This window comes from Arvicola amphibius, chromosome 6 (genome assembly GCF_903992535.2).
Source record: "Arvicola amphibius chromosome 6, mArvAmp1.2, whole genome shotgun sequence".
Lineage (NCBI taxonomy): Eukaryota > Metazoa > Chordata > Mammalia > Rodentia > Cricetidae > Arvicola > Arvicola amphibius.
In genome coordinates, this window is record NC_052052.2 from 99,276,570 (window position 1) to 99,302,528 (window position 25,959).

The 25,959-nt window shown below is 38.6% G+C and overlaps 1 protein-coding gene across 5 annotated transcripts in view; it reads left to right on the plus strand.

The window, feature by feature from the left end:
- The window catches only part of Mindy3 (MINDY lysine 48 deubiquitinase 3), a 75,464-nt gene extending 50,340 nt beyond the window's left edge, over positions 1-25,124 (plus strand). For all 5 annotated transcript variants that reach the window (XM_038332844.2, XM_038332845.2, XM_038332847.2 and 2 more), the window contains 5 exons: positions 5,629-5,701; positions 16,022-16,094; positions 17,652-17,739; positions 21,782-21,853; positions 24,490-25,124. In XM_038332844.2, coding sequence (XP_038188772.1) covers positions 5,629-5,701; positions 16,022-16,094; positions 17,652-17,739; positions 21,782-21,853; positions 24,490-24,639 — 456 coding nt within the window. In that variant the 3' untranslated portion in view covers positions 24,640-25,124. The remainder of the gene's footprint in view (positions 1-5,628; positions 5,702-16,021; positions 16,095-17,651; positions 17,740-21,781; positions 21,854-24,489) is intronic.
- The last annotated feature ends 835 nt before the right edge of the window (positions 25,125-25,959 follow it).

Here is a 25,959-nt window from a genome sequence, read left to right on the forward strand (position 1 = left end):
GGTAAATGTGAAGGCCAAGGGCTCTTATCATGATAAAATATTAGAAGTAGAAGATCTGAGGAATCAAGTCCTCTTCATACTTATAAAATTATTCAGGGGCGTTCTGGTTTAGTTCCTTGTTATAAAATACGAAACTTGAAAATTATAGCCTTACTAAAGTATTTTCTTTTAGGATTATAAAACACACTGAATTAAATAAGATTCTTATTTCTGTTCAAATTTGGTGCACAAATACATTGAATATTAACCTGCAGCCCAATTTTCTGTGTGGATCCCTTATCCATGGGTCTTTGTGCTAGGAAATGTGCTTCTTCACAGCGCTTTACCCAACAAGGTTGCCAGTAGGACCAAGAGAACACAGTGTGCTCTTTTGTTCAAGCTAATATCTTGCTGGTTTAGCATGGAATATGCTTTTATTTCTTCATGCTTGGAATTTAGATATCAGGTAATTTTCTTTTTGTTCTTTTTTATAACGCTGGTAAGTTAATGTAACCCTTCTTGTTCCCTCAACTTTACAAACAATAATAATACATTTCTCAAATTTCACTTGATGAGTATTAACATAATGCTTTGTTTATATTATCCACCAGCTCATTCCCCTAAATGGATTATTCTGCTTATACTTTTACTTAAATACTATTTTACTTCTTTGTTATAATTTGTTAATTTATAAGTATATAAATTGTTGGAATGCAAAGTAATGTTATGGTTTATCAACACCCTATGGAATAATTTAGATCAAGTTAGTTAGTGTCCATGACCTCCAGTTCTTATCATATTTGGGGAGGATAATCAAGATTTATGTCTTAAGAGTTTTACAATATACAGTTGTCTATGTCTGTACTCATCATAGTATGGACTAGAACTGAAAAGGACATCTTCCCTCATTCTGGTTCTTTCTCCTTGGATCCCAGGTTTCTCCAGTCCTCCTAACCCCCAGCTCCTGTAGTCAACTTTCTGGTCCATGCTTCTGAGTTTAGTTGTAGAGTTTACATATTAATGACAAGAAGAAAGATTTGCCCTTCTATGCCCGACTTAATGTAGTATAATAGTTTCCAGTTCTGTGTGTAGTGATGGAAATGACCAAGTTTCTTTTTTGCAAGACTGAGTAGTATTCCATTGTGGGCTACATTTTTTTTTTTTTGATTCGTTTATCTGTTGTGAGACATTTGACTTGTTTCTATGACTTGACAATTCACATGACAGTATAGACAACTCTTTGACCTTGAGTCCTAGGGTTATACCAGAGTGGGATTGCTGGATTTTCAAAGAACTTCTGCACAGTTTTCCATAATGGCTGGGGTGTTCTGCATTAATTCTTTACTACCATGGCGGAGCTCATTTTACTTCCTTGCATGCACTTGCCTTTTTCTGACAGTGGCAAGATGATTTCCCATTCTGGCCATATATTGCATTTCCCTGAGTTATATTACTAAACTTTTTTTTTCCTTTTCTCATGAATTCCATCACCTTTTGTGTGTCTTGAGAAATGTCTATTCATTTACTTTCCTACTTTTTAAATCGAGTTTTTGTTTTCTTACTACTAAGTTTGGGATTCTTATATATTTAATGTAATAATCCTTTATGAGATTTTAGGGCTTACAAATATATCCTCATTAATGGGTTTTAAATTTGATGTGATCCCCTTTGACTATTGTTGGTTTTGATTTCTGGGGGTTTGAGTGAGATGACAGAATCACTGCCGTGGCCAATGTCATTTAATTTTCCCCTATTGTTTTCTTCTGGCCGTTTTATAGTTCTTGTTGTTACATTTAAATCCTAATCCATCTTGAAGTAATGTTCATATGTGATGTGAGCTGAGGGTCCAATTTCATTCTTTTACTTGTGAAAATCCAGCCTTCTCTACACTGTTAAAGAGACCATTCTTTGCCTATGAATAGATTTTTAAAGTTATTACTTTGTGTGTGTGTGTGTGTGTGTGTGTGTGTGTGTGTGTGCATGCATGCATGCACATGTGCGCACACACAAACAGAGGTCAGAGAAAAAATTTTAAGTGTTCATTTTCTCCTCCCACCATGTGGTTCATGGGATTGAATTCAGGTTGTCAACCTTGATGACAAGCTCCTTACTCACTGAGCTATCTTGATGGTGTTATTTAAAATCAGTTGGCATTCTAAGATTAATTTCTGGGCTCTCCATTCTGTACAACTGTCTCATGCCACACTGTTTTAACAATACTATACTGTTGTCCACATTTGTTCTTTGTGCTCCTGATTGTTTGGCTATTTAGGACCTTTTGTAGCTCTTTTGAGGAAATTTTAAATTTTAAAGATTTTTTTCTATTTCTATGAAAAATGATGGTAGAGTTTTAATAGCTATTACATTGAATCTACAAATCACCCTGGAAAGTATGAACGTTGTAACACTGTTAATTCTTCTTCTTTATGGCTATGAAAAATAACATACCAAAAATTAAGTAACCTAGGAAAAACTAATTTTCTTGATAATTACAACTATCTAGTTTTATGAAAAAGTAAAAACCCCAAAATCAGAGTGGGGAATGCTTTCAAACTCTGTGAAACCAGCACTGCCCTGACATCAAAAGTAGAAAATAGCACCATAAGAAAAGTCAGGCAAGGCTGGATACAGGAGACTGGGGGAAGAGGAACTTAGTTCCCAGTCCAGGAAGACAAGTGGAAGGAAAGGAGGGAGTCAGGAAGCCAGTGTTCTTGATGAACATAGATGCAAAATTCCTCAACAAATGTGAGCATATGGAATTCAGCAGCACATAAAACAGAGCATCCACTATGACCAAGTGCATTGTGTTACAAGAGTGTTCTAAGATATATTAATAAATAAATGTGACATATCTCATCAAAAGAATGAAGAATACAAACTATATGATTATCTCATTAGATGTGGGAGGAGGGGCAGAAGTATATGACAGAATTCAGTATGTTTAGATGATTGAGAACTCTCACCAAAATTTTTATAGGAGGAGCTCACCTCAGCACAATAAGGACCATGTACAAGAAGCCCATGGATTCTTAATAGTGAAATACTGAAAACTTTTCCTCTGAGCCGTGGAGGAGAACAAAGAGGTCTACTCTCATTCTTGGGTGTCCCATAGTGTTGAATATCCTTGTCAGAACAATCGAGCAAGAGAAAAGGCACCCAAAGAGGAGTAGAGCAAGTAAAGTCACTGTGCTGATGATGTGATCTTACATAGAAAACACTACAGACTTCATGGAAACACTGTTGACGCTAGCCAACAAATAGAGAGAAGTTCAGAAAGAAGTATTCCTATATCGCAACAAGGAACTGCCTGAGAAATCAAGGGAACAGCCTCAATTTATAATAGCTACCAAAAAGTACCCAGACATAATTAAAACAAGGAGTAGAAAGATCTGTACATTGAAAACTATGGAACATCAATGACAGAAATTAAAGCAGCAAATACATGGGAAGACGTCCCTTAGCCATGAATTGGGAAAATTAAAGAGTTTTGTTTTTTAGACAAAAAAAATCCTGATTATTTTTCCCTCCTCTCAACTTAGATTCTAGTTTTAAGTAATACTTAGGAATTCTGTGGAATATCTTAGAGTGCATGGAACTCATCTCCTCATCTCTAATTGATGCTACAAAAGGTTACGTGGACAGGTGAATGGAAAGAATGAATGTCCGTTTGCACACAGTTGGTTCCACTGCTGCTCTGCTCCTGGCCAGGAAGGCACTTGTGTTCCCCCACTGGCTCACACAGACCTACAGAAGAGAACTGAAGAAAGAAGGAAGAGGGCTAGGAGTCGTTGAAGGGGTTAACGATTATACTAGGATAAAGGCAGCTAAGCAGTAATGTCTCCAGTGTTAACAGTTGCTCCCTGAATCTTGAGAGCTGGGATACAATCCTAGCTTTAGCCAAGAGCAAAGGCTATATTGGTGATGAGAGTTTTAAGAAATATTGTTCAAGAGGCTGGTGATGTGGCTCAGTTAGAATGCTTGGCTAGAATGCAGGGAGCTCTGGATTCAACCCTAGCATGCTATAACTAGGAGAGAGGTACAAGCCTGTTATTCCAGCACTCAGGAGGAGGGTGCCAGAGGACCAGAGTTCAAGATCAAACTCAGCTTCATAATGAGTTTGTGACTCTGTCCAAAAATAAAACATTGTTTGAAATAAGTAAGCAAACATAATTCACAAGTCTCTACTCTCTACCAAAATTACAAATGCATTTTTCCTGTGACCCAGTAACCCACTGTAGATCTCTCTTATAAATATGACTAAGCCTACATAAAATTATACCTTCTCGTTTGCTTGATGCATTCTTTTTGATAGCAAAAAATTAAACACCGCCCATGTATCCAGCAAGTAAGGAACTAAATCATGAATTCAGAACAGCATTGAAAATTAAACCAACCAAAGAAGACATTACTTGGCGTGTGCATATGGGCAGAACAGCAGAAAATGCAGAAAAGGCCTATATCTGGGATGGAAAGCAGGAAACATAATCTATATTACTAAATTGTTCAAATTAGCAAGTCCTCTTATTCATCCTTTTTTGGAATACATAAAAATAGGTAAGGTCTTGTGTAATTGCTATGTTTTGATTCTAATTCCTAATTTTTCATAAAAAAAACGGAACATGCCATTCGATCCTGAGGAGGTTAGACCTAAGGGTCAGGTGAGAATTCACTTACTGCTTCTTTTAGTTCTTCTTCCATAAATGAGATAAGGAAGGGTGAGGACAGAAGTAAGATTAATTGTCCATAAGACATTTTAAATTTTATTATTTATACCTCACATCTGTTTTCTTTTATTTTCTGGTTTGATTTGGTTTAAGATGGTCTTGCTGTGTAGCTCTGGCCGAGGGTTTTAGATAGTGTGAAGGAATACCTATTCTCTGATAAGGTGACTCATAGAACACAAATATAGGTAAAAGTGTGAGAGAAGCTATGACCAGACATCAACTACAGGGCCCTCGATTCTGCATTCTTGTCAGTCAGAACTAGGATTTCACAATGGCTTAGATCTGTGCAGTGAAGCTGTATGAGGAAACACTGGGCTTCTGGGTGCAGAATGTTGAGTAGTGATGCCCACTGTGATGAAGAAACTTGATTTATACGGGATATGCCATAGGATGTCTCCTTGGAAGCTAAATTAGAGATGCATGTGTTACATTCCACTTACAGAGTGGCACTTATCATTACAGTATTATGTGTGATTGTCCGTATTAGTCTTTGCTGTTAGCCCAGTCTCTGTTCTAATCTCATAGTTTTCATTCCTTGAAAACTAGAGTAAATTCTGTTATATTTTCTCTTTGTTTTGATTTGTTGAAAATTTAGAAGATATTTGAAGTTATACATTTCTTTACATATACAGTAATATAAAACACATAAATTATGGGTCCTTTGCATACTGTATTTTATATTAATTGCTTTTATAATGTTGGCATGACATCCTCTTGATTTTCTGTGGTTTAAGTGTCATTTCCATCCTTCAAAAGTAAAAGTAAGCACTAGAGAGAGCTGGTGGTTTCTCTGGCCACTCGTGTAGGCTATCTTGTAGCCCAAAGACTCTCACTCCAAATGTCATCATTTCTCCACCTCAGCCAAGTGTTTAATGTTAATATGATGATGTTGCAGCTGACTGGCAGTATTCATTTTATTTTTTAGGATATGGCTTTAGTTGCCCCTGAGGCGCCTTCTGAACAAGCCAGAAGAGTTTTTCAAACCTATGATCCAGAAGGTAAAACATTCTATATTGATACTCAGATTTTATTCAAAAGATGAATTGATTACTAAATGGAAGATGAGTGTGTCAATTCTTAAAAAAGAACTTAGAGGAAGTGATAAAATGGAAAACAGAACACACAGGACTGTGGCTGCTATCAAATTCTGCCACTGAACAATTGTATTTCTTGGGATCCTGAGTTAAAGGTGATTTTCTCTTTGATACAGGGTGTCAAAAGACAGGCAGGAGTCACCTAAGTAATAATCTTTCTTATTTAACTGATCCAAATGAACACTGAATTAGCAGATCAGGTGCAAGAGAGATGACTCAGCAGTTAGAACATGGATTGCTCTTGCAGAAGATCTAGGTGTGGTTCCCAGTACCCCTGTCACGCCAGCTCTGGAGTATCTAACACTTCTGGCCTACACACACACACACACACACACACACACATGCACGCACGCACTCACGCACCTACACATGCACACACGCGCACGCAATTAAAAGTAATTGAAAAAAATCTTCATTTGGAAGAATATGATCCTTCTGACCATGTGTTTATTCTACCAAAATGAGTTCTGAAAATTTCACATGTATATCATTTAACCGTCTACAGTTACTGTTACCTGAGGAGTCTCAATGGGCTTTTGTTTTGTACTGAAGAAAACATTGTGCCTTAACCCTGCATCTCCCTCTTTTAAAGACAACTTCAAGTGAATACCTTAAGTTCTGTTGTAAATTCACATAAAAACTTAAGTTGTTAGGTCAGGGCATTCCTTCAGAGCTCTGAAGAGCTTCAGTTGTTGTGTTCTCTATCTTCTGCTTTAATATCTTTATTCTTGCAAATCCGTCCTGTTTCCTCTTAGCAAGGCTCCTCTCTCGGGCTCTGCTGGCACTACCTCATCAGGAGCAGGTTGGTTTGTGAGTGAAAAGACAGAAAACAAAAATCCGTTGCTGTTGGAGGCCACTTGTTTGTTCCTGGCTGCTCAGACCCGAAATAACCACACAGAAACTATATTATTTGCAATACTGTTTGGCCAATAGCTTAAGCGTATTTCTGGCTAGCTCCTATATCCTAAATGAACCCATCTCCATTAATCTGAGAATCGCCATGTGGCTGTGGCTTACCCGCAAAGTGTGGCATGTCTCTGGTGGTGACTCCATGCCTTCTCCCTGACTCCGACTCCTTTCTCCCAACATTCAGTTTAGTTTTCCTTGCCTAGCTCTACTCTGCCCTATCAGCAGGCCAAGGCAGTTTCTTTATTCACCAATGGTATTCACAGCATACAGAGGGGAGTCCCATAACAATCCGTTTCAGTGCTTAATCATTAAACTTGGTTACAAGAGCAGTGGTGAGAAAAGAAAACTCATCTTCCTCAAGGCAGATCCTGTATGTAAAGCATTACCTAGTAGAGGAAGAAGAACCCATTTCGCTTGCTTGCTTTTGTTTAATACTTCAGTTTGTATAGCCCTGCCCAGCAAGCTAACACCATACAAATTTGAAGATGAAAACCTTTTTACTTAAAATTTTCTCCCTCTAGTAGAAATTTGAATTGTATTACTTGATATGGGTTGTATGATATTCCTCACAATTGTACTCGAGTAGATGAATGGACTCTGTGCTGGCATTCCAGCCACCACTGATAGCACCTCTGTGAGATCATATCTTGCACCTGCTTTCTTTAAAAATTTATTTTTATTTTGTATTTATGTATCTGTGTGTATGCCAAGTGCATGTGAGAATACCATACACATCCAGGTATTCTCTGAGGCCAAAAGAGGGTTTCAAATTCTCTGTAGCTGGAATGACAAGTACTCGTGATTCACCTAGTGGGAGTCCTGGCAAAGGAGCAAGTGTTCTTACCACTCAGCTACTCTCCAGCCACTACATATCCATCTTCCAAATATAACGGAGACTGCTGTGTGTAAGTAACATTACAGCTTAGAAAACATTTTACCTCTACAAATATACTAAAGCAAACTGTGCCACCATGCATGTAACTGGAGATAGGACTCAGGGAAGTATTTGCTATGCTGACATAAGGAACTGGACTCAGCTCCCCAGCACCCACATAAAAAACTAGCCATGGTGTGTGTGCTTGTGTTCTCACTGCTAGGGATGCAGAGACAGGAAGATCCCGGAACCTAACAGACTGGCCAGCCATACAAGCAGAATCATCAAGCTCTGGATTCAGTGAGAGAACCTGCCACCCACCACCCACTTCTGACTTACATACACATGAATACATGCACATACCCACACCAACACCCACAAAAACTTTGCTATGAATCTAAAGATAGATATAATTTGCCAAGTTGCTAAACTTGGTATGCATCACTTTCAAGGCTTCATATGGATTTTGTATTTCTAAGAACCAAGAGTAGATTCTTTGCCAAGTTGCTAAACTTGGTATGCATCACTTTCAAGGCTTCATATGTATTTTGTATTTCTAAGAACCAAGAGTAGATTCTAGGTGTTCTAAGCCTTCTAATGTCGACCCCTTTATACATTACCAATGTCTTTTTTATAGCTACAGTCATAGAAATGCTCCCACCATTCTAAAGTTGTTGATTAGACTGCTGCTAATAATCTGGTATTGACTTTCCTTTTCCTTGAACAATTACAGCAATCAATACTTTAGATTCTTCAGGATTCTAGAAGCCTGCTACTTACTTTGATGTCAAACAAAATTATAGGATCAAAACTATATTTTTGAATTGTTAGTTTCTCATTTGGAAATACTATCAAAATTTTAATCTTAGTGATGCTTTATTATACCACTTTAATTACTTGATAGGGTTTCAGGATTAAATCACAAATTAAGAAATAACAATAATAAAAACTGCTCAGAACATAATGAGAATGATTTACCAGGCAGCAAACCCATATGCATGAACTTTTAAGGATGTCTATAGTATTTTGGTTTTGGTTTGTTTTGTTTCTTTTCCACTTTTTTGGTTTTTCAAGACAGGGTTTCTCTGCTTATCTCTGGCTGTCTTGGGACTCAGTCTGTAGACCAAGCTGGCCTGGAACTCACAGAGATTTGCCTACCTCTGCTTCCCTGAGTGCTGGAATTAAAGACTTTCGCCACCAGCACCCAGCTGGAAGTCTAGTTTTATCTGTTGATCATGTTGTAGATCTGGGCTTTGCTCTCAGGTACATGCTGTACTGAAAGAATGGAGCTAGACTGCTGAAAGGGTTCAAACAGGGACAGCAGGGAATTTTATGTTAGTCTTGCTGAGATGCAAAATGTGAAGAAGACATCAGTGATAGCCAATAAGCACAGGGACTTTTTCAGATTATTCTTCCTGTTTGTTGGCGGCCAAAATCTGGTTCATGATTAAAGATTCTGAGCTTGGAACTGTGACTTTTAACTAAACAAAATAATTTTTTCTCTATCTTTTTTATTTCAAAACAAGCTTATAGGTTTGAATGTCTTTGAAGGTGCTCTCAAACAGTTACTTAAGTTTTTTTTCCTAGTTTTTTGAGACAGGGTTTCTCTGTGTAACAGTCCTACCTGTCCTAGAACTCCTCTGTAGACCAGGCTGGCCTCAAACTCACAGAAATCCTCCTGCCTCTGCCTCCCGAGTGCTGGGATTGAAGGTGTGCGCCACCACCGCCCTGCCAGTTACTTCATTCTTTAGACCTCACAATATTTGTATCTGGACAAGCTGTAGTTGCACTCATCCTTCACATTAAAATGTGAGCATTTTCAGTTATCACAGATGACCCGGAGCAATTAGTCCAGGGCAGTCTGTCTGGACAAGGGTGAAGTACTGCTCAGGATGATTACAAACGCAACAGGTCTTTATTTAGCCCTAACCTCTTTCCTGCCCAGTAGACAGCTGCTCACTCTATCTGTTGTTTGTTACAAGAGTAGGACTTTTAGACAAGGTTTCTTAGAAAATTGTCAAATTGCTGAAAAAGACATTAACTGTCCTACAGGCATTTTGTTTGTGTCGTTAATTTTGGCATCGCTAGAGTTTGGGTCACATTCTATCTCTTCTGTATATATACACACTACCATTTTAGTTGTTGACATTTAATTTCTCTAAATTTTGTTTAATTATCACCAATTATTTCAATATTTCTGAATTTGTTAAGATTTGTGTCCCAGGTTTAGGTCCATTCTAGAGAGGTGTCTGAGCTGCTGAGAAGAAATGTGTATTATTTGGTGTTTGGTGGATATCTGTAGGTGTCTGTTAAGACCCTGTGATGTATGATGTCGTTTAATTCTGATGTTTCTCTGTTTATTTTTTTTTGTACAGATGGCCTGTCTTTTGGACAAAGTGGGGTATGGAAACCACATACTATTAGTGGATTAATGATAACCTCTGTCTTTAATTCTAGAGGTGTGCTTTATGAAATTGGCTGCCCCAGAGTTTGGTGCATTTATGTTAAGGATAGTAATTGTGATGTCCTCTTGGTTGATTGTTCTCTTTGTTACAATCAAGATTCTTTCTTTGTTCTGTCTGTCTGATTAGCTTTAGTGTGAAGCTGTTGTCAGATATTAGAATAGCAGTGTCTCTCGCCTGCTCCCATGGATTGGGTACTTTTTCCATCCTGTCACTCTGAGGTGGTCTCTGTCATAACATTAAGCTTTCTTGTAGACAACAGGTAGATGGGTTTTTGTCCCTTTATCCAGTTAACCATAGTGTGTCTTTTGATTGGGGCTTTGAGGCTGTTAATATTTTAAATTATTCATGAGACTTAATATTTAAGGTTATTAATGAAAGGTGTGTATGGAACACAGATATTGTTTTGTTGTGGTTTGTATTTTTGTTGTTGGTTGTGTTCTCTGTAGTAACTTGGGTTTTTTTTAGTAATTATTACTTTTCTTTTTACAGTATCTTGTCTATGCTTATTCGTCTCTTCAGTCCAATGTAATATCTTGTATTTTGCTTAGGCTTGGTCTGCTCGATATAAAATTTTTAGGCTTTGGTGTCATAAAGTATTTTTATTTCTCCTTCAACTCTGACAGACAGTTTTGCTGGGTATGGTAGTTTAGGTTGGCAGTCCTGGTCCATTAGATCTTGGATTGCATTTCTCTAGGCTCTTCTGGCTTTCCAAGTTTCTTCTAAGGAATCAACTGTTCTAATAGGTTTTCCTTTTTATGTGATTGGCAATTTTTCTCTAGTGACTTTTAATGCTCTTTAAGTATGATATGTCCTGGGGATTTTCTCTTCTCATCTTGTCTATTTGGTGTTCTCTGTGCTTCTTGTATCTGCATGGGTTTGTCTTTCCTTAGTTTGGAGACATTGTCTTCTATAATCTTTTTGAAGATCCTGCCTATGCAGTTGACATGGGATTTGTCACCCTTTTCTATTCCTTTGATTTAAAGGTTTAGTCCTTTGGTGGAATACCACATTTTTTGTATGTTAGGTGTGTGTGTGTGTTCTTTAATTTTTCATTATCTTCGCTTGTTATGGTCTGGTTTCTCTACTTTATCTTTGGGTCCTGGTATTCTATATTCTGCTAGATTTGTTCTACTTCTAAGGCTTTCCCTTGTTCTAGTTAGGTTATTGAGCTTTTCAATTCCATCCTCACTTCAGCTTTTCTTTTTAATGTTTTCATCTCTTTATTGAATTCAATTCTCAAATCCTATATTGTCTGCATTATTTTCATCAACCTTATATATTTGGGTTGGGGGGATTGGTCAGGTGTTTGTTGTTTTAAGTTCATTGTCTCTTAAGTTCATTGAGCTGGGTTTGTTTTTTTGTTGCTGCTGTTGTTTTGGTTTTGTGGGGAGGGGATGTTTGTTTTTATCTTCTTAAATTCCTTGGAATCTTTAATGAAGTTTATGATTCTTCTTTGAAATTCTATGTTCTGAAGTTCATGAAGTTATTTCTCATTGGAAAACATCTTTATAGGACTGCTGGATTTGGGGGACTAAGTAATGTCTTCATCTTTCATAATTGTATTTCTGCAATGAGATCTTCGTATGTGGACTTATTTTGTTAGTTTTGAGTCCGATATGGAAACAGTATGTTAGGACAGAGCACAGGATGTATGAGCCAGATTGGGCCTGAAGGTTGGAATTGTCTTAGGTAGAATGAAGTCAGGTACCCTAGGAACTGGACTGGCACACAGGATGTGAGTTGTGGTCTAAGTCTTGAGTTGGGAGGCAGATTTGGGTTAAGAGAGATGCATGGAGCAGACCACAAGGTGCACGGAGCAGACCACGAGGTGCAGTCACCGTGCTAGACCCTGGTTCAAGATGAACAGCTTAGATGTGAGCTGCAAGGAGCCTGCAGCTGATGGGCAGGTGGTATGCTCCTACATGGAGCCTCAAGTTTGGGGTCAGCACATCCAGTGGTGTTCAGATGAGTCCTGGGCATTGAAAGTGGGTTCTGGGCTAGACCCGTGGGTTGGGGAGATTGAGGCAGACTAACCTTGCTAGAGCCTGCCCCAAGATGTGGAGGACCCTGGCAGGGCAAAAAGTTTTCTATACTGTTTGTTTAACTAAACCATAAAATGTTTTTTGTGAAATTGTCATTGTCGGCACTTAGCTCTTAGCTCTTCTGTGCATACAAGCTTTAGCTCTTTTTGTAGGTGTGTCCTTGTTGCTGTGTTGGGTTTAGTGTGAATTTTTTTTTTAAATTGAATTCTGTAGTTATTTGTTAGTGTCAAGCTTGTTTTAAGATTTTTTTTCAAAAGTGTGTGGATTAGTATCTGAGTCTTCTGTTCAGTTCCATTGGTCCTCCTGTCTGTTTTTATGCCAATACCAGGTTGTTTTTAGTACTGTAGCTCTATAGTAGAGTTTGAAATCAGGGATTGCGATGCCTCCAGAAATTCTTTTGCTGTACAAGATTATTTTTTGTGTGTTTTTTGTTTTTCCATATGAAGTTGAGTACTGTTCTTTTAAGGTCTGAAGAATTTTGCTGGGATTTTGATGGGCATTGCTTTGAATGCTTTTGGTAAGATTGCAATTTTTACTATGTTAATTCTACCTACCCAAGAGCATGGGAGATCTTTCCACTTTCTGGTGTCTTCTTCAATTTCTTTCTTCAAAGATTTAAAGTTCTTGTCATACAAGTCTTCATTTGTTTGGTTAGAGTTACTTCAAGGTATTTTATGCTATTTGTGGTTATTGTGAAGGGTGATGTTTCTTTGATATCTTTCTCAGCACATTTATCATCTGTGTACAGGAGGGATATGATTTTTTTTGAGTTAATCTTGTATCCTGCTACATTACTCAAAGTGTTTATGAGTTGTAGAAGTTCATTGGTAGAATTTTTGGGATCACTTATGTAAACTATCATATCATTAGCAAATAGTGAGAGCTTGACTTCTTTTCCAATTTGTATCCCCGTGATCTCCTTTTGGTGTCTTATTTCTCTAGCTAGGACCTCAAGAACTATATTGAACTATATTGAATAGATATGGAGAGAGTGGACAGCCTTCTCTTGCTCCTGATTTCAGTGGGATCACTATGAGTTTCTCTCCATTTAGTTTGATGTTGGCTGTTGGCTTGCTGTATATTCCCTTTATTATGTTTAGGTATGTTCCTCGTATCTCTGCTCTCTCCAAGACCTTTATCAGGGTGGAATGTTGTATTTTGTCAAAAGCTTTTTCAGCATCTAATGAGATGATCATGTGGTTTTTATTTTTCAGTTTGTTTATGTGGTGGATTACATTGACAGATTTTCGTATATTGAACCATCCTCGTATCTCTGGAATGAAGCCAACTTGATCATGGTGTCAGATGTTTCTGATGTGTTCTTGGATTCGATTTGCCAGTATTTTATTTATTATTTTTACATCAATGTTCATGAGTGAGATTGGTCTGTAATTCTCTTTCTTAGTAATGTCTTTATGTGGTTCTGGGTATCAGGGTAATTGTAGCCTCATAAGGAGTTTGGCATTGTTCCTTCTGTTTCTATTGTATGGAACAAAACTTGAGGAGTATTGGTATTAGTTTTTCTTTGAAATTATTGTAGAATTCTGAGCTGAAACCATCTGGTCCTGTGCTTGTTTTGGTTGGGAGACATTTGATGACTATTTCTATTTCTTCAGCAGTTATAGGTCTGTTTAATTTGCTTATCTGGTCTTGATTTAATCTTAGTAAGTGATATTTATCCAGAAAGTTGTCCATTTCCTTTGAGTTTTCCAATTTCCTGGAGTACAGGTTTTAGAAATGTAACCTGATGATTCTCTATATTTCCTTCCTGTCTGTTGTTATGTCCCCCTTTTCATTTCTGATTTTGTTAATTTGAATATTCTCTCTGCTTTTTGGTTAGTTTGGATAAAGGTTTGTCTATTTTGTTGATTTTCTGGAAGAACCAACTCTTTATCTCATTGATTCTTTGTATTTTCTTTGTTTCTATTTTGTTGATTTCAGCTCTCAATTTGATTACATCCTGTCTTCTAGTTCTCTTGGGTGAATTTGCTTCTTTGTGTTCTAAAGTTTTCAAATGTTCTTTTAATTAACTAGTGAGGGATTTTTTTTTCCCAGCTTCTTTATGTAGGCATTTAGTGCTATGAACTTTTCTCTTAACACTGCTTTCATTGTGTCCCATAAATTTGGGTATGTTGTGTGGTCATTTTCAATGAATTTTAGGAAGTCTTTAATTTCTCCCTTTCTTTGTTCCTTGACCCATTGATGATTCAGGTGAGCGCTGTTTAATTTCCATGTGTTTGTGGGTGTTGCTGTTGAATTCTAATTTTAACCCATGGTGATCTGATAAGATACATGGGGTTAATCCAGTTTTTTTTTTTTATCTATTGAGGTTTGTTTTGTTACTGAGTATGTGGTCAATTTTTGAGAAGGTTCCATGAGGTTCTGAGAAGCAGGTATATTTTTTTATGTTTGAATGGAATAGTCTATAGATGTCTGTTAAGCCCATTTGAGTCATAACATCTATTAGTTCTCTTATTTCTCTGCTAATTTTTTTGCCTGACTGACCTGACCAAAGGTGAGAGTAGAGTGTTAAAGTCTACCACTATTAGTGTGGGGTTTAATGTATGATTTAAGTTTTAGAAGTGCTTCTTTTATATATGAGGGTGTCCTTTTATTTGGGGCATAGATGTTCAGTGTTGAGATTTCCTCTTGATGGATTTTTCCTGTGACTATTATGAAATGTCCTCTTTGTCTCTTTTGACTGATTTTGTTTGAAGTCTATTTTGTTAGATATTAGGATAGCTACACCAGCTTGTTCCTTAGGTCCATTTGATTGGAATTTTTTTTTTTCCCAATACTTTACTCTGAGGCGATATCTGTCTTTGAGGTTGAGGTGTGTTTCTTGTGTGCAGAAGGATGGATTCTGTTGTCATTTTAAGTGAAGTTTTTATCCATTTGCAGGTTTGTGAAGCTGCTAAAAAAGAAAGTAATTTAACTTCAAGGTTTAACTAGTTCTTTTTATTTTTTATTTTTTATTGCTTTATAAATAATACCATTCAAAATTTCCACTTCCTTCACTCCTCCCATTCCTGCCTTGCTCCCCCACTCGTGCCCCACCCTCCCCCTCCAGTCCTAAGAGAGGGCAGGGTACCCCACCCTGTGGGAAGTCCAAGGCCCCCCCCATCCAGACTTAGGAAGGTATGCATCCAAATAGACTAGGATCCCAAAAAAGCCAGTACAGGCAGAAGAGACAAATCCCAGTGCCATTATTATTGGCTTCTCAGTCTGCCCCAATTGTCAGCCACATTCAGAGAGTCCAGTTTGATCACATGTTCATTCAGTCCCAGTCCAGCTGGATTTGGTAAGCTCCTGTTAGATCAGGCACACTGTCTCAGTGGGTGGACCAACCCCTCAACGGTCCTGACTTCCTTGCTCATGTTCTCCCTCCTTCTGCTCTTCAACTGGACCTTGGGAGCTCAGTCCAGTGCTCCGATGTGGGTCTCTGTCTCTATCTCCAACAATTGCTGGACGAAGGTTCTATGGTGATATTCAAGATAGTCATCGGTCTGACTAAGGGACAAGGCCAGTTCAGGCACCCTCTCCTCCACTGCCCAAGGACCTAGTTGGGGACATCCCCGTAGACACCTGGGAACTTCTCTAGAGTCAGGCCTCTTGCCTACCCCAAAATGGCTCCCTTAATTAAGATATCTTCTTCCCTGCTCCCATATCCGTCCTTCCTCCGTCCCAACCGTCCCATTAACTGTAGTTCTTAAGTAGATTTTTTTTAAAATTTTCCTTGAAGATAAATCTTTGTGTCCCTAAGAAAATTCATCTGTACAGGTACCTAATAGTAGTAAGCTCTATAGTTTACTGTACATAGAGTATATATCATACATAGTTTATCCACCCCTTGGGCTCCTGTAATGTGATCTTCTCTTCCCCATAACCTGATCAGAAATGTTCATATTCCACCTTCTCTTTAATATTTTTCCAGATAATGGATTCATAGCCGACTCCCTTCTTGAAGATGTGATGAAAGCCTTGGGCCTTGTTTCAGACCCTGAGTAGTGAGTGGGATTGGGAATGATCGCGGGGCGGGGGCGGGGTGGGGTGGTGGTTCTAAGCCTGTGTAAAAAGACAATAAAAATTTAGGGGAAAAGCCTAACCTGATCTGAGAACAGATGAACATGTCTATCACGTGTTGATTCTTCACTCTCCGTTGACTGTCTCACTTCTTAAAATCAGTCTTTCACTATTGATTTGAAACTTTCTCTCTCTACAAAGACTTCCATTTTTGAGATTTTATGTATGCGGTTTCATTGACAATAATGACCTTGCCTTTGTTTTAGATCACAATCTAATGGCCTTTCGTAGACCCACTGAAACTCAGAGCTTTTGCATAGAGTGCTCAGATGACAACCAGGCCTGGAAAGGCTGTAATAGTCAGGCTCCAGCATCTTCTAGAGCTGAGGAATGTATCACTGAACCTGGCTAGAGACTTCACAGAGGTGTAACCTTCATAGAACCCTTAAAACACACACACAAAACTGTTTTACCCCTGAACACATGGCTCAGATTCCATTTCTAATAAAACAACAAACAAAAACTCTGGAACTGACCTAGTCTAAACACAGGCAGAGGAAAGAGAAAGACAGACAGACAGACATCCACCAAACTCTGAGAATGGTCTCCTGACAGAGACCTTCCCAGGAAGGGAGTCCTTTGTAGCCCTGTGCCTGGCCCCTGCTCTAGCTGTCCATCCCTAGAGAGCTTGAGCACAGTGACTCCACTCCACCTTGAGCCCTGGGGAAGGATCTTGGGGAAGGTGATCAGCCCAAATTCACTGTAATTCCCAAACAAGCTGCTTTGCAGTTAGTAGGCTAACTTTGACTTGTCATTTGAGATAGCGTTGGGGGAAGAAAACTGACAGTTTTGAATTCCTTTAAACTGCACTGCCCTTTTCTTTGCCTCTCCACCAGCCTCTATTATACCTAAATGGCAAAAGCTGTACAGAACTTGTTTACTTCCGATTGCTGCTAGACCAGCAAGGGCTATGCCACTTGCTGTGATTCCCTGGACTAAAGCTCTTATGTCTGTAGTCTTCAAGTTAGGTTGTCCAAGAATGTTAAGCATCTATCTTATTTACTTCTTAAAAGTAACATTTTGAAGATTTTTTTATTATTATCTGATGTCCCAATGCCTCTTAGCTTGTTTGTTTCTAACGCCTAGAGCCGAAAATAGATTTTAAAAAGTAAATGCTCCATTTGATTGTTGAATTCATGCATACCTAGGACGCAGAGAGAATCTGCCTTTGGGAGGTTACAGCCTGAGTTTATAAGCCTTGGTTTTTAAATTACTTTACCTAATAAGGAACAATATTCTAAAGTCACCATCATAATTTAAATTTTAAATAGTAACAGATTACTCTGATTTAAAAATAGCCAAGTTTTGGCAAATTAGATGCCATTCCTGTGTATTTGTCATTAAAGTTCTAAAAAGAAAAGCTTTTAGGATTTTGGCTTCCAAATGTGTTATGGTACCAGCAATTGAGTCATGAGAGAATGGACTATTTTGTGGGTTTGTCTCCTTTGGTATTCACTGTTTTTCTTTTTGTCTCCCTATAGTATAAATCTTGTGAAGAACAAATTAGATCCAGAAGGATTAGGAATCATTTTGTTGGGTCCATTTCTTCAAGAATTTTTTCCTGATCAGGTAACAGCCAAGAGAATCTATGCACTCATTTGCTCTGTTGAGATGATTGTCTGTGAACTGGACTATTTTTTCCTTTTCCTGAAATGCACATGTGAGACTGAGAAAACACCGTTACATAAAAGCTTCCCATGCAGAGGCCAGAAGAACATGTATTAGCCCATGTGACAGTGAAGTTCTTAGAAAACATGCATGTGTCAGTACAGTGATACAGTGCCCAGAGGGTGTGTGTGTGTGTGTGTGTGTGTGTGTGTGTGTGCTGATAATAGCTACGTACCCTACTCAGTAGGTGTTGCTGTGCAATGGGTCTGTGTCCTGGGTCAACAATGTAGTCCTCAGAGTATGCGTGTCTTACAGTGACATGTGTGTGGTACGTGTGCTGACGTAGCCATGTAGTCCTTGATGTGGAATCTTTATGTTAGCACAGTGATGCAGTTCTCTAAGGGTGCCAGTGGACCAGTACACTGTGCAGTTCTCTGAATTCTGATGGGTGGCAGAGGACAGTGGAATGCTAAAAATAAAAAGAAGGATGAAATTAGAAGTACATGAAATAAAGAGAGACGACACTCTGTCTCCCGTCCCTGAGTTCATTCTTGCGAAACTGTTGGCTAGTGTGTGTCCTGGGACAGTGCCACAAGAGGAAAGGGCAGGCACTCCTAGTAGCGAGCCTGAATTCCAGAAGAAAGGGTGAACAGGATAGCTTTGTCTCAGTGGAATGGTGCGTGTCTTCTATTGGCTTTGCCTCAGTTAGCAGGGCTGCTAGTTCTCACACTCTTGAGTTGTGCTTGCATTGTGACAAGCCATTTCTATATCCTGCATCTGCCCTTTTCTTTGTCCTAAATGAGGCATTTATCCACTGAACTGAATTATTCAGCTTAATCATGGTCATGTCATCAAATAGAAGAAGTATAAACTGTTCTAATAGAAATGCCAGTTTTGTTCAGCTATTGTAGAAAAATGTAATTGTTTAATTTTGATATGTTGTTAATTTGATATATTGGGCACAGGTCTGACTTGAACAGAGTAACTGGCATTACTGGCACTCAGTCTTAGTAGTTAATGCACGCTTAGACAGCATAGGTTCCTTTTGGTTATTAAGAATAAAGGTGAATGGTAAAATCAGGAAGCAGCCAATTGCTGTAAAAGGAGCAGCGGGCTGCTTTCCCACCACCCAGCTCCTGGCTAGTTTATACCTGAAATAATTACACAGAAACTATATTCATTTAAACACTGGCCTCTTACTGGCTAACTCTCACATCTTGATTAACCCATTTGTATTAATCTCTATTTACCACGATGTCATGGCTTACCAGGAAGATTCTAACCTACGTCTATCTCAGGTCTGGGAGCCATGGCATCTGCCTGACTCTACTTTCTTTCTCCCAGAATTCTGTTCTGTCTACTCCACCTGCCTAATGGCTAGTCTATCAAAAAGTGAAGGCAGCTTCTTTATTTAGCCAATGAAAGTAACACATAGAAGAAGACCCTCCTACATCAGCCAGTGCTATCACAGTATAGTAAATTGAACTTTTTAAACTTTGGCAAGTAATTTATGAAAAAAAACAACAAAAAGAAAACACTCTCAAACGTCTCTTTCTGACACTGGAAAGGCAGGCACTGTTGGACTGTAGTGTTCAGTGTATTAGCATGCCAACCATTGGGCTTTTCTGAAAGTTCCTTTAGCTGTGTTAGTAGATGGTTAATTATAGCATCATAAGGTTTTGAAGCAGTATTTGAGGCTTGTTATATTTCAAGAAGGTGCTGCCAGGACATTACTAAAAACATTGCTTCTTAGTTTTCAGTGTGGACTACTCATGCGAGGGTGGGGACTGAAAACTGCAGTAGAAGACAGTTCTCAGCTCTTTTGGCTGCATGCATGTTAATTACAAGATGATGCTTAATATTAGCATAACTTCTTAGCTCGAGGAATTAATATTGTTTTCATATTTCTGCTTCTCGGAGGGTTTCATACAGTGTGTTTTGGTCATACTCACCCTAGCTACTTTCCTGAGCTCCTCCCAGTTGTGTGTCCTGGTTGTGTTATTTTATTTAATAACCCATTGACTGCAGTGAGAGTTCCTGTCTTTGTGGAGGAAGAATGTTCCAGTTCCCTTCTATCCTACAGGAAACAGACCTTTCTCTCTAATTGGTGCTCTTGAGTCCATCTTACTGTTTGCTTACTTCCCTGTGACTCTGAGCAAAGTCGTCATTCAAGCCTGGTTTTTCTCATTGTCTCTGTGGAATTCATATTCTTTCCTTTTCTAACATATGTGACCCCGCTGTCATTTTCCTCTGGAGCAGAAGGTTCTCAAAATGTAGTGTGTAAGATGTAGTTAGAAATGCTAACCCTCAAGTCTCTTTCTGGGTCTAGTGAATCGGGAGCTCTGGGGACAGAGCACAGCAATGTTGCAGCACCTCTAGGTGACTAATGGATCTAACTTAGAGCAGCTTCCTCACAGGAGACCGTTCCCACTTCTGCCTATCCACACCATGTGGGAACTCACTCCCCTGTGCTCCTTCTGCCTTCCTATCTGACCTAGTGGGAGGACACTGCATTGTTAGGATGTAGACGCTAAGCTACATCCTCACTTAGTTTAGTGAGACCAGTAGGAGCAGCTGTCTTCAGTAAGCATATCCTGTATGCCTTGTAAGTGAGTGCAGTTATCCCCCCATTCCTAGAAAATGTAAAAAGTGTGCTTGGTGATGACTGACCCCAGAGCTAAACTAGGTCTATCATCTAGCCCCATAGGCAAAAGTACTTCCTGCTTTGCCCTGACTTTGTCCTGTTTCTGTGTGCCAATTAGCTGTTCTATCTTGAGAATACAAAGAGGATTCAAGTGAGGAGAATGACTATTGTTAAGTTGAAATAAATTGTGAGTCAAAAAGAAATTACTCACCTAAGTAATCAGAGTGACTCGTGTATGCCATTCAGGAAATAGTCACCTAAATTCAGGTTATGAGAGCTTAAATTTTAGTTGGGAAATACTAAAGCAAATGTAAAACAATGTAGTCTTCTGGAATAACAACCCAATGATATAAAGTCATATGATGTTTATTCTCAAATTAATTCAGACAGCTTTTTCTTAAAGCTCCCATAGTAGTAGAGGAAACTTTACAGGAAAGTAAGATTTGGGTCAGGTCTTAGAAAATGAGGAAGGGGCCTTTTAGAAAGAAATGTGTTTTACATGTCTGACACAGAACTCAGAACTTAGGGGTCAGACTGAAGGGCAGAGTAAGGCCTCTGCTGTTTTGGAGACCCTTGCTTGCTCTTGGCATAGTGAAGAAACACTCAAAGCTCATAGGAACTGAAAAAGTGAGCTTCAAGAAGGGAAGCTTCTCTGAGCCTCAAGCCTAGAGCAGAGCCCTGAACCCTTCCCAGACTCCCCCCACTTTTCCTCCTTTCAATAAAGCTGCATCTTCTCAGCCCACCACTTGTCAGGAGCTGAACAGGAGTTTCCAGCAGTTCACTTCCCACCAAGTAGAAAAGATCCTGTGGAAGGACCCTGGCCAGGAAGACAAGCTGCAGGGATAGAAAATTGCCTGCTGAGAATCAGCTAGGAGCCCAGGCACTTTGAGTGGTAATAAAGTCTTATTAGGCATGATATGTTTTGATTTCTGTGAAATTATATTTTTAATTGAAACTTCTGATTCAGTACTGTGGGAAACTGAAGCTATTGGTGCATGTGTGTTTGTGGTTTCGTGGAGGCAGTGCTGCTTTGTCCCACAGCAAGAAGCAAGTATTTGTAGTGATGTATTTTAGGAGGTATTTGTTAGGAACTTGTTCTTTTCGTGCAACGCGTACATCCACTTAGAGCCATAGCAAGTATGGCAGAACTTGTGCCGGTCAGGGCTTCCCTGCTTCCAGAAGCAGCCGTCTCCTTTCTCAGCCTTCCTGACAGTTAACGCCATACAGGTTGTCTTTACCAAGTGATCCCCCAATAACAATAAAGATTTAAGAGATTTGCACTTTTACATTCATTGATTATTAGAAATTGCTTATAAAAAGGTATAACTTAAAGTTTTAATAGTCCTGTATTTATAATAGGGCTCCAGTGGTCCAGAATCTTTTACTGTCTACCACTACAATGGATTGAAGCAGTCAAATTATAATGAAAAGGTATGAGAATTCATTTATAATTTGTCTTCAGCTGGGTTGTGTCTGAGTCTCCTGCAGTTGCTACTTAAGGTGTTCAAGAAGTCTCTCTACTGCCACACATGTCAAAATTGTCTGTGTTCAATTTGACTAATACATAATCTGCTTTCAAGCTGTACATTGAACCATGGGGCAATAATTTCACTGTGACAAAATAGCTATGCGTACCATATACACATTGTTACTCTAAACTGTGGAGCTATTTCCAGATCAGCAGTTCTGGCTAATTCACAGAAGGCTCTTATTTGTCAGTTTAAATGCAGAAGTAGATAACACTGAGATTTTAATTGAGAATTTTTTTAATTTACCAAAATGGCTTTACTGAACATTTACCTAGTGTATTTAGTCTTTAGTTTCGTATGGCCCTCTGAAGTCCGTATATGTCTGCTCTGTAGAGGGGCCTAAGCACGGGTAAGCAGCTTGTCCCGAGCCAGGAAATGGCAGAGCTGGGATTGAGACTTGTGAGTGTAGCCCAGCCCAGTGCCTGTGCTTTCAGCCACTTTGCTTTGCACCTCAGCTTTCTAAGCTGTTGACCAAGGCACACAGTCTGAGTATACTAGCCTCGTTCAAGGCAAAAGCTTTGTCTGAGCACTCCACCTTTTTTGAATGAAATGCCACCTTTGTGTGTTCTTGCGGCAAGTCTTAGGTTTATTCAAGGAACAGCCACAGTAGGCTTAGCCAATATTAGGAGGAGTGACGCCTTTTCAGTTTGACCTCATGCTGCTTTATAAGTATCTAACTGGAGGGTGGCTATACAAGTAGATCATAAGTTAGATACATTACCTTATAAAAATGAAACTAAAAGGCTAAAATTTATTTTAATAACAAAATATAAATTAAAACCTTTCATATGTCCAAAAATCTTTTCACCAATTTATTGCTATCTGTAACAGAGTACAATTGGTAAGAAATCCTGGATGATTTCTTATTGTGTGTTAATGAGTACTTCATCTAGTTGTTGAAGTTTTGCCTAGCTTCATCATCACTAAATATTAATTCACAGCCACAATCCCTGTAAGGTAGTCAAATATTATCCATATTTTACAGATGAGGCCTCTGAGACAGGGAGATTAAGTGATTCAGCCAGAGTCACACAGCAAGTCATTGACAGAGCAGGGATTGGAACTGAGTTCCTGATTCCCAATCCTGTCCTTGGTCTGCTTGGCCACGCTACCTGTATATAGTAAGTTTACAAACCATGCTTGTGACAAGCGTCTGACATACTAACACAAGATCAGAAATCAAGACACCGGAGTATTAACATGACATACTGTGTAACAGTTGTGAAGCAGCGCATGCACATCGTTTATATAGAAGTGTAAAGTCCTGAAGTTTTGCAGGGTCTGGAAGTAGGGCTGACTACTCAGTTAGGTACCACTCCAGATACCAGGAAAAACAGAACACTAGTCTGGGCTGCAGCCACCAGGAAAGACATCAAACACTAGTGGAGACCACAGAAGAGATCACATTGTTCTGCTCTGATGCTGTGCAACTGGAGAAACAGGTCCTATATCAAGATATATTCCTTTCAGACAACATTTTAGAAAGTGGCACTTTTGCTTTGAGATTGAAAAATATGAGTTGTAATTTTAATATGAAGAATGTATTTCACTTTAATGCCTTTGGACTTCCCTAAAGAGTAAAGTTTATAAACCAAATTATGTGACCTAGTAGTAGAACATCTATTCCTACATCAGTTGTGTTCTTAAGGGAACTCTTGTTGAAGGCTGATAAACTTGTTTCTTTTGGCTCCTTGGTCACATACTTATGTTATGTTTTTTATGTTATGTTATGCTTTTATGTTATAAGAGCATAATTGCAATCATGTGTAGCCTCCACTGAACTGGTAAAAATAATTATGCATACTCTGGAAGAGAGCAGTCCATAGCCACTCCTTTTAATAACACAGTGATTAGTGTACACATTGAATCCTTGGTAGTGAATCAGTGTTCTACTGGTATGGCAAATAACTTTAAGTATTCTCTTTAAAAAAATAAAGCAGAATAAATGTTTCCTAGTGTCTTCCCACCAAATTAGTTAATGTGATCATTGCCATAGGTCTCTTTTGCTCTGTCATCCTTCATGAGTTTTGTGTCTGTCCTCACATATACTCAAGAGCTGCATTTCAAAACCATTAAGTCCAAAGCCAGCAGATTCCATTAACAAGCATGCTGATCATCTTCAGATCCTTCCACTGAAAGTGAGAAGTAGGAGCAACTGACTGCCTCAGTAGTCAAGCCAGAGCAAGCTCAGTATGCTGTGTGGACACTAGGGGAAGTAACACACCCTGTTGTCCATCATTTGAAGAACGATTTCTTTTTCTTCATCTAAAAGTATATGGCTTGTGATTCACCTATCTTTTTTTTATCTTGATCTTGAATTCTAAATTTTACCAGTTAATAATTAAAATTCATGTCACCATCTCATTTATAAATTTATTTTGCAGATGTTATAGTTGAGTATAATTCCTATCAAAACAGTTAGATGTAAATCTCCACATAATGAGATCTCAGAAACATACTTGACTGTGAAGCTATCTGTATCCACTTGAAAATTTGCTATGAATGTTAACTGACCTTGCTGGCTTTTCCTTTTAACAGGTAATGTATGTGGAAGGGACTGCCGTGGTTATGGGCTTTGAAGACCCCATGCTACAGACAGATGACACGCCCATTAAACGCTGTCTCCAAACCAAATGGCCATGCATTGAGTTACTGTGGACCACAGAACGCTCTCCTTCACTCAACTGAGTTGTCTGAGTATTTATAAGGAAGATTGTAAAACGGGTGTTGAAAGGGGGATTCATGACTGACTACATTAAGCTAAACACTGGTATTGTTGATTAACTGTAAATAACAATTAAAAACACATTTTCAGTGTTTAAGATATGTTTAAATTATTTGTTCTAAAGCTTTATGTTAAAGGTTATCCTATTTTAATCCTTTCTGTGAAATTTACTAGCAAAATTAGGCTTTAATTAAATTTTATCACTTCCGCAGTCAGGTAATTGGTTGTTCCTTACCAGATAATAAACAAGATATTACAGCAGCTTTATAATGAGACTCAGTCACAAACACCTGCCTGGTATCTCATTTCATTCAGGTTCATTTTGTTGTATTTATTTTGTCTCCACACCAAAAATGTAGAAGTTAATTTTTGTTTTTCATTGTCATTCATTTATGGAAAATCAGTTTTCCATAAGAAATACTAATAAATAACAAAGTATCGGCCCTGGTCCTTTGGTAACTTATTTAACTCTAGCATGTTTACAAAAAGTGAAAAATATGTGGGCACTTCCCATTTGCTCACAGGTTTCTAAGGATGTATTTTTTACAATGATGGGGAGACTGTTTGCTAGATGGTCTTAACGCTGTAACTTTCACTTCACTGTCTTGCTAAGTACACTTCTCCACCTTTGTTCCTGCAAGCCAGCTTTCCTATATATATTTATAAGCGTGGTAAATGCATGAGAACATCTGTTGTTACATTAGCATATGGCATTATTTATTATGGTTCCAGTTAATATTATAAATAAAGACTTTTTTTCTTTAACTACATCCTTGCACTTTTACATTAGTGGCTTATGATCAACAAGTGCTTGTAAACATTTCTGCCTTCAAACCTGCAAACAAAATGTTCCTCGTGGAGTCAGAAAGGAATGTGAATATAAGCACAAGACTGGCTTACCTGAGAGCCTGTGAGCTCAGCCAACAACACAAGAGCTGGATGGCAGCCGTCTGGACCAATAGCAGAACTACAGAAGCCTCATCGTGTCTGCTCTAGAGCTCTCCACTTCCTTCCCTTCTGAATGAGACCATAGCTATGTCCTAGTGCATTTCAGATGTGAGCTTTACCTTCAACACTGTATTTTTCTTGAGAGCATCTGAGTCAAGTTGGATTTCAATATAAACAATTACAATATATAAACTAAATAGATTTTAGCATAGAAAAAACTCGATACAAGATTTTATATATAACTAACTAGTGGCATTCTCTTCCAGGAATAAAATACTACTAGGATTTCAGGACACGGCACAGAAATCATCTGCCCCCCCAACAGTCTTCTTACT